The sequence below is a fragment of the Belonocnema kinseyi genome, chromosome 9, assembly GCF_010883055.1.
Source record: "Belonocnema kinseyi isolate 2016_QV_RU_SX_M_011 chromosome 9, B_treatae_v1, whole genome shotgun sequence".
NCBI lineage: Eukaryota > Metazoa > Arthropoda > Insecta > Hymenoptera > Cynipidae > Belonocnema > Belonocnema kinseyi.
This window is the reverse complement of record NC_046665.1, coordinates 118,545,208-118,554,966: the sequence shown is the minus strand read 5'-3', so window position 1 is coordinate 118,554,966 and position 9,759 is coordinate 118,545,208. Positions and strand designations below refer to the sequence as shown.

At 28.6% G+C, this 9,759-nt stretch overlaps 1 protein-coding gene across 1 annotated transcript in view; it reads left to right on the top strand.

Annotated features, from left to right (window-relative positions):
* The first annotated feature begins 6,100 nt into the window (after positions 1–6,100).
* The window catches only part of LOC117179835 (protein masquerade), an 86,269-nt gene continuing 82,610 nt past the window's right edge, over positions 6,101–9,759 (top strand). The window contains exon 1 of the mRNA XM_033371981.1: positions 6,101–6,299. Coding sequence (XP_033227872.1) covers positions 6,191–6,299 — 109 coding nt within the window. The 5' untranslated portion in view covers positions 6,101–6,190. The remainder of the gene's footprint in view (positions 6,300–9,759) is intronic.

The following is a 9,759-nucleotide window of genomic DNA, read 5'->3' as shown; positions in this document are numbered from 1 at the left end:
ATAGTTAAATTTAAAAATAAGATAAGATGAAAAATAAAACAGTTTAATTTTGAGTTTAAAATTCTAATTCTCCACACACGCACACACAATTGTTTATTAAAAAAATAAATTTTCAAGAAAAAAGATTAGTTCTCTACTAAAAAAATTAATTTTCTAGCAAGAAGATTAATTTTTTCATTAAAAAGACGAATTTTTAACGAAATTCCAGAATTTCCAACAAAATTATTGAATATGCGACTAGAAAATATAAATTCACAATAAAAAATCAAACGGTTGAATTTAGAGTTGAAAACATTAATTTTTTAACGAATTTTTAAGAAAAAAGATTAATTTTCAAGCAAGAAAATTAATTTTCTCATAAAAAAGGCGAATTATTAACAAAATACAAGAATTTTCAAGAAAAAAGTTAAATATTTGACTACAAAATATAAATTTACAATAAAAAATCGAACAGTTGGAATTTAAGTTGGAAAAATTAATTTCAAAGAGAAAACAAAGAATTTTCAAGCAAAAAATAATATTCTACCTGAAAATCAAATTTTCACACAACAAACATGCATTCTCAATTATATAGTTGAATTAAAAAATAAGATAAGATGAAAAATAAAACAGTTTAATTTTGAGTTAAAAATTCTAATTCTCCACACACAAAAAATTGTTTACTAAAAAGATAAATTAGAAGCAAGAAGTCTAATTTTTTACTCACAAATAACGAATGTTTAACAGCATAAATGAATTTTCAACTGGAAAATAAAAATAACAAGAAAAACTGTAGCCAATTTTCATTAAAAAAAATTAATTTTGCACTAAGAAATCAACGCATTTCCACTTTAAACAAATCCAAGCAAGAGAATTAATTTTCTTTTTAAAAAAACTTGTTTTTAACAAAATAAATAAATTTTCTACCAAAAAAGTAACAAAACAGTATAGATAGATTACGATAAAAAATCAAACAGTATAATTTTAATTTAAAAATTATAATTTTTCACACAAAAAAATTTGTTTACTAAAACAACAAATTTTCAAGAAAAAAGATGAATTTTCTGCTAAGAAAATTAATTTTCAATCAAGAAGATTAATTTTATTATTAAACAGACAAATTTGTAACAAAATGCTAGAATTTTCAATATAATTGTTGCACATTCAACTAGAAAATATAAATTAAGTATAAAAAATCCAGCAGTTGAATTTAGATTAATTTTCAACTGAAAAAAATGAATTTTCAAGCAAGAAGATTAATTTTTTTTATAAAAAAGACGAATTTCTAACAAAATACAAGAAGTTTAAAGAAAAAAGTTGAATATTTGACTAAAAAATATAAATTTACAATAAAAAAATCGAACAGTTTAATTTTGAGTTCAAAATTCTAATTTTCCACACAAAAAAATTGTTTACTAAAAATATAAATTTTCAAGAAAGAAGATTAATTTTCTACGAGCAAAAAACCAAATTTTAACCAAATAAATCAATTTTTAACTAGACAATGTAAATTTACCAAAGAAATCTAACAGTTGAAGTTTCAGTTTAAAAAATTAATTTTGCACCAAGAAAACAACGAATTTTCACTTTAAAAAAATGCAAGTAAGAGAATTAATTTTCTTTAAAAAAAAAAACGAATTTTTAACTAAATAAATTAATTTTCTACCAAAAAAGTAAAATTTAACACTAAAAAATAAAATTTACAAGCAAAAATGAAATTTGAATTTCCAGTTCAAGAAATCAATTTTGAATAAAAAAAATTCACTTTAGAAATAAATTTTTGAGCAAAAGGAGTAATTTGCTCCAAAGAAAGTCAAATTTTCAATAAAATACATGAATATTCGACTACAAAATATAAATTCACAATAAAAAATGGAACTGTTGAATTTTAAGCTGAAAAAATTAATTTTCGAAGAAAAAACAAAGGATTTTGAAGCAATAGGATTAATTTTCTACATTAAATTCAATTTTTACACAACAAACATGCATTTTTAATTAAATAGTTGAATTAAAAAAAAATTTTTTTAAGTATAATTTGAAGTTAAAAATTCTAATTTTCCACACAAAAAAATTTCTTAACTAAAACCACAAATTTTCAAGAAAAAATATGAATTTTCTACTAATAAAATTAATTATCAATCAAGAAGATTAATTTTCTTATAAAAAAAGGCAAATTTGTAACAAAATGCCAGCATTTTCAACAAAAAAGTTGAATATTCGACTACAAAATATAAATTGACAATAAAAAATTGAACAATTGAATTTTAGATTGAAAAAATTAATTTTTCAAAGGAAAAACAACGAAATTTCAAGCAAAAGGATTAATTTTCTGCATGAAAGTCAAATTTTTACACAAAAACATGCATTTTTTATCAAATATTAAAAAAGAATTTTTAACAAAATATATTAATTTTCTACGAAAAAAGTTAAATTTAACACTAAAAAATAAAATTTACAAGTGAAAATGTAAGTTGAATTTCCAGTTCAAGAAATTAATTTTGCAAAAAAAAAACAACGAATTTTCTTTCAAACAAAAAATTTCCAAGCAAAAAGATTAATTTCTTACCAAAAAAAGTCCAATTTTCAACAAAATACATGAATTTTCAAGCAAATAGTCGAATTTTCAACTAAAAAAGATTATTTTTCCACCAAAAATCGAATAGTTTATTTTTGATTTAAAAAAATAATTTCCAACTATACAGTGAACAAATTCTCAACAAAATAGTAAAATAATTAACCAAAATTAATTATTTTAAATCAAATGGCTGCATTTTTAAACAAACAAGATGAAATTTAGACCGAAAGAGTTCAATATTCATAAGATAAAAAAATGCCAACAAAATAATTAAATTTTTAACGGAAATCATAAATATTTAACCAAAAAGTTCAATTTTCACTCAAAACATAAATTATTAAGCAAGAAGATAACTTTTCCACCAAAAAAGATGAATTTTTAACTGAAAAAGATCATCTTACAATAAAAAAATGAAACAGTTAAATTTCGAATTAAAAAACTAATTTTGAATAAACAAAAAAAAAGAATTTTCAAGAAAAAAGATCAATTTTTAAGCAAGATGATTTTTTTTTTACCAAAAAATTATAGTTTTTAACAAAGTACATACATTTTTAACCAAATACTTGAATCTTCAATTGAAAAATATAAATTTAAAATAAAAAATGAAGCAATTGAATTATCAGTTTAAGAGTTATTAATTTTGAACTGCAAAAAAACAACGAATTTTCAACAAAAACAAAAGAATTTTCAAGTTATAAGATTAAATTATTTAATAAAAAAAGGCAAATTTTCAACAAAATGTATGAATTTGCAACCAAATAGTTGAATTTGCAACTAAAAAAGTTTATTTTTCCACAAAAAATCGAAAATCGACTTAATATGTAACCAAAAAGGGAACAAATTCTATTGGAGAAGAGAGAGAGAGAGAGAGTACGAAGAAAATTACGAACAACAAAAGAGAATGAAAACAAGAGATTTTATTAAGCAAAAAGATTAATTTTGAAGCAAGAAGATTAAATTATTAAAGATAAAAGCCAAATTTGCAACAAAAACATGAATTTTTAAACAAACAGATTAATTTTCTATAAAAAAATATGATTTTTCAATCCAGAAATATTTTTCAGACAAAAAAATAAAATTTCAACCAAATTGTTAAATTCTAAATCCAATAAGATCAATTTTCCACAAAACAGTTACATTTTCAACCCGAAAAAATGAATTGAAAAAAATTTAATTCTCGAACAAATAGTTTAATCTTCTACAAAATTATTATATTTTCTAGCCACATAGTTTAACTTTCTAGCAAATTGTTTAAACTTAAAAAACTGAAATTGTTTAAACTTACAAAATAGTTGATTTTTTAATCGAAAATATGAATTTTTTACAAAAAAAAGTTATTTTTCAACCATAAAATATGAATTTTTAACCAAGAAGATCAATTTTCTACCTTGTATAACGAATGTTTAAAAAAATAGTTACATTTTCAATTTAAACAATTAAGTTTTTACCAAAATAAAAAATTAATTTCAAACCTCATAGGTGAATTTTGATTTTCAGCGAAATGTAGTTGAATTTTCAACTAAAAAATATTATTTTCCACCAAAAATCGAATAGTTCAATTTTTAGTTAAAAAATAAAAATTTGCAACCAATTAGGGAACTAATTTTCAAGAATATAGTAAAATCATCAAACAAAAATGAAACAGTTAAATTTTCAATTAAAAAGTTAACTTTACACGAAAAAAATTAACAATTTTTTAACAAAATAGTTAAATTTTCAGCTTTAGAAATAAATTTTTAACTAAAATGATGCATCTTTAACTAAAGAAATCCATTTTTAACATAATAGTTCAACATTCAACCAAGTAATGAAATTTTCAATTTAAAAAGTGAAATTTTTGACCAAATAATTGAATTTTTAACTAAAATAAATTAATTTTCAAGCAAACCGTTGCATTTTTTAAAACCTAAACACATTCAATTTATACCAAAAAAGTTTAATTTTCAACAAAGAAAGATTTCGTAAATCAAGAAGAGAATAAAATTTCAACCAAATTGTTGAATTTTCTACAAAAAAGTTGACTTTTCTTCAAAACAATAGAAATGCATTTTCATCAAAATAATTAAATTTTTAAGACTCCCCTTCCCAGCCCTTACTTTCCCCTCCCCTACTCATCCGCACTAACCTATTAACCCTCTCCTCACTTCCCTTCACTCGCTTTTAATCATTTCCTCTACTTCCTCTCCTCTCACTGCAGCCTTCGCTTGCCGACCCTTTCCCAACTTCATTCTCCTTTACTTCCACCTCTCCGCACTTCATCCCTACTCATCCTCACTAATGTACTAGCCCTCCCCTCACTATCCTCACTCACTTCCAATCATTTCTCCCACCCAACCTCTCCTAATTTTCCCTAATTCCCATCCTTTATTTTACTTTCACTTGCCCTCCCCTCACATCACACTTCGCCTCCAAACTTCTTACTTATTTTCTTCCCCCTTTCCTCAATTCCCTAGCAAACACTCCCCTTCCCCAGCTCTCACTTCTCCCAACATACATACATTAGCCTAATAGCCCTCCCCTCACTTCCAAGAATTTCTCCTCTCCCAATTTCCCTTACTTCCCGTCCTTTCATGCCCTACCCACTACTCTATTGTCCCCTCCGTTCCCCAACTCCTCCCTCCTCTAATTAACCCTCTCCTAACTTTCCCAGTCCTCAGTTGTCCCCTACTGACGCGTACTAACTTACTAACCTACACTAACCCACTGATCCTTCCCTTACTTATCCTCACTACTCTCTCTCACTTCTCCTCACTAGCCTCCATCACTGTCAATCAATTTTCCTAATACCTTCTCCTAATTTCCTCTACTTTTCCTCACTTTAATTTCTCTCACTTCCCATTACCTAACTGCACCCTTCGCATCGCTTCCCTTCCCTAACCTCTTGCAACCTCTAATTTTTCTCCTCTCACTTCTCCAGCTAGAACTCCCCTCCCCAACGCACCCACACTGACCTAATAGTCTTCGCCTCCCCTCATTTCCATTAGTTTCCCCTACTTCTCCTCACGCAATTGCTCAATTTCGCAATTTATTTTCTCTACTTCCCCTCCAATCATTTCATCTTACTTCCCCTGATTCTCATCTTGTCATTTTTCCTAATCCCCCTCCACTCACTGCGCCCTTCGCTTTCACTTTCTTCCCCAACTGTTTCCTTCTCTACCCCCCTCTATGATCGCTTCCCCAGCCAACAAATCTCCTTATCTCAGTTCTTTCTTCATTTTCTCTCACTCGCCCTAATTCCCCACCTACAATTTCCCCTTCCCTCAATTTCCCTACCTCCCATTCTCCACATTGTTTAGACGTTTAACAACAGGTCGATTAGAGCGATACCCTGCAGATTCTGATGTAAAATTCTTGTCAGGGCTCTGAGGTAGATGAGGCGGCCCTGTTGTGAAAGAAACGGAGAGACCACACCGGTATCCTCCCTCCTTCGCTCGTAATCCCTATACGTTCGTACTCTTGTTTTTTTCTTGAGCGGGACCCGCACCCTGACCCACAAGTGTGGGACTAGTCAGTCAGGCGATGAGGCCTCGTACGATTAGGATTGGCTAATCCGTGGCCAAGTGTGACACGTGCTCGAGTGTTGTACCCGGTGCATCAGCTGTTCCTCCCTCGACGAGCTTTTTGCACACTCTGAAGATGCAATTCCACTCTATCTCGGGATGCGTCGTCCTTTTTACGTGTATCATCCTTGCCAGCAGAGTCTCTGCCCAAGACGACGATTCTTTAGCCGGTAGCTTCCTATCAGGTAACGCAACTTTGACAACTATCTTCTTATCTTCTTTTTCTTCTTCTTCTTCTTCTTCTTCTTCTTCTTCTTCTTCTTATCCTCATATCGACCCTGTATGCAAAATAGTTTGACAATTAGGAGGATCATCAGCTAACAACTAATCAGATAACAAAAAATATTGAGCTTCTTTCGAAAATCTGAAGATGAGCAAAAAAAGCTGTACCCAAAGTCCTTCAGACATTCTGTGGATCTTAATTTTGTATAAAACAAACTTCCTCCTTAGGATTTTCATTTGGCATAAAACAAACTTCTCTAACCAAGGTCTTTCAGATATCCTTTGGAGTTTCTTTGTATAAAACAAACTTGTCTGCCGAAGGTCTTTCAATCGTTTTGGATTTTAATTTTGTATAAAACAAACTTTACCGAAGGTCTTTCAGACATCCTTTGCATTTTTATTTTTTTTTTAAACTTAAGTTGTCTGTCCAAGGTCTTCCAGACATCCTTTCAATTTTTTTGTATAAAACAAACTTGTCTGCACAAGGTCTTTCAGATATCCTTTCAATTTTTTTGTATAAAAAAAAGTTGACTGCCCAAGGTCTTTCGGACATTTTGGATCTTAATTTTTTATCAAACAAAAACATTACCCAAGGTCTTTTGACATCCTTTGGATTTCAATTTTTTATTTTAAAAAACTTATCTACACAGGGTCTTTCAGATATTTTGGATCTTGATTTTGTATAAAACAAGATTGTCTACCCAAGGTCTTTCAGTCATCCTTTAGATTTTAATTTTTATAAAACAAACTTTTCTTCTCGAAATCTTTCAGACATGTTGGATCTTAATTTTCTATAACCCATTATTGTTTACCCAAGGTCTTTCAGAAATTCTTTGCATTTTTCGTATAAAACCATTTTGCCTACCCAAGGTCTACCAGACATCCTTTGGATATTTTGTATAAAACAATGTTGTCTAACCAAAGGTCGTGCAAACATCCTTTAGATTTTAATTTTTTATGAAACAAACTTATCTTCCCGAAGTCTTTCAGACATTTTGGATCTTAATTTTCTATAAAACACACTTGTTTACTCAAGGTCTTTCAGGTATCAGTTGGCTCGTAATTTTTTATAAAACGAAATTGTTTACTCAAGGCCTTTCAGATATTCTTATGATTTTCTCTATTAAACATTTTTCAATTATACAAAACAATTGTAGATACAGCAGATCCAAAATTGTTTTTCCTTTCTTCGACCGTTTTAATTTTGAATCAGTATTTCAGCTAATTTTGCTTACCCTAGGTCTTTCGACATCCTTTGAATCTTAATTTTTTATAAAACAAAATTGATTGCCCAGAATCTTTCAGTCCTCCTTTGGATCATAATTTTTTATAAAATAAAACTGCTCACCCAAGGTCTTTTAGATATCCTTCATTTGGATCAAAATTTTGTATAAAACAAACTTGTCTATCCCAGGTTCTTCAAACATCCTTTAGATTTTAATTTGTCTATAAAACACGAATTGTCTACCCAAGATTTTTCAGACATCCTTTGGGTTTTGTATAAAACAAACTTGTGCATCCAAGGTCTTTCAGGCATCCTTTGGATTTTTTGTATAAAACAAAGTTCCTATCCAAGATCTTTAAGACATTTTAGATCATAATTTTGTGAAAAAAAAACTTGTCCACCCAAGGCCTTTAAGTCATCCTTTGGATCATAATTTCTTATAAAACAAAATTGTTCGCTCAAGGTCTTTTAGGCATCACTTGGATATTAATTTTGTATAAAACAAACTTGTCTATCCAAGGTCTTTCAGACATCCTTTGGATTTGAATTTTTCCATAAAACACGAATTGCCTACTTAAGGTTTATCAGACATCCTTTGGTTTTTTGTACAAAACAAACTTGTCCACCCAAGGTCTTTCAGGCATCCTTTGGATTTTTTGTATAAAACAAGGTTCCTATCCAAGATCTTTCAGGCACGTTAGATCCTAATTTTGTAAAAAAAAACTTTTTCACCCAAGATCTTTCAGTCATCCTTTGGATCATAATTTCTTATAAAACAAAATTGTTCACTCAAGGTTTTTTAGGCATCCTTTGGAGCTTAATTTTGTATTAAACAAACTTGTTTGTCCAATGTCTTTCAAACATCTTTTAGATTTTAATTTTTCCATAAAACAAAAATTGTTTATCCAAGGTTCTTCAGACATCCTTTGGTTTTTTGTACAAAACAAACTTGTCCACCCAAGGTCTTTCAGACATCATTTGGATTTTTAATTTTGTATAAAACAAACTTGTCTATCCAAAGTCTTTCAAACATCCTTTAGATTTTAATTTGTCTATAAAACACGAATTGTCTACCCAAGGTCTTTCAGACATTCTTTGTTTTTTGTTTTGTTTTATAAAACAAACTTATCTACCTAATGTCTTTCAGACAGCTTTGGATTCTAATTGTATATAAAACAAACTTGTCTACCCAAGGTCTATCAAACATCCTCTGGATTTTAATTTTTCTATAAAACAAAAATTGTCTACCTAAGGTTTTTCAGATATCCTTTTTTTTGTACAAAACAAACTTGTCCACCCAAGGTCTTTCAGACATGATTTGGATCTTAATTTTGTGTAAAACAAACTTGTCTATTCAAGGTCTTTCAAACATCCTTTAGATTTTTATTTGTCTATAAAACACGAATTGTCTACCCAAAGTCTTTCAGACATCCTTTGTTTTTTTTTGTTTTATAAAACAAACTTATCTACCCAAGGTCTTTCAGACATCTTTGGATTCTAATTGTGTATAAAACAAATTTGTCTACCCAAAGTCTTTCAAACATCCTCTGGATTTTATTTTTTTTATAAAACAAAAAATGTGTATCTAAGGTTTTTCAGATATCCTTTTTTTTGTACAAAACAAACTTGTCCACCCAAGGTGTTTCAGACATCATTAGGATCTTAATTTTGTATAAAACAAACTTGTCTATTCAAGGTCTTTCAAACATGTTTTAGATTTTTATTTGTCTATAAAACACGAATTGTCTACCCAAGGTCTTTCAGACATTCTTTGTTTTTTGTTTTGTTTTATAAAACAAACTTATCTACCTAATGTCTTTCAGACATCTTTGGATTCTAATTGTATATAAAACAAACTTGTCCACCCAAGGTCTTTCAGACTTGATTTGGATCTTAATTTTGTGTAAATCAAACTTGTCTATTCAAGGTCTTTCAAACATCCTTTAGATTTTTATTTGTCTATAAAACACGAATTGTCTACCCAAGGTCTTTCAGACATCCTTTGTTTTTGTTTTGTTTTATAAAACAAACTTATCTACCCAAGGTCTTTCAGACATCTTTGGATTCTAATTGTGTATAAAAAAAATTTGTCTACACAAGGTCTTTCAAACATCCTCTGGATTTTATTTTTTTTATAAAACAAAAAATGTCTACCCAAGGTCTTTCAGACATCCTTTGTTTTTTGTTTTGTTTTATAA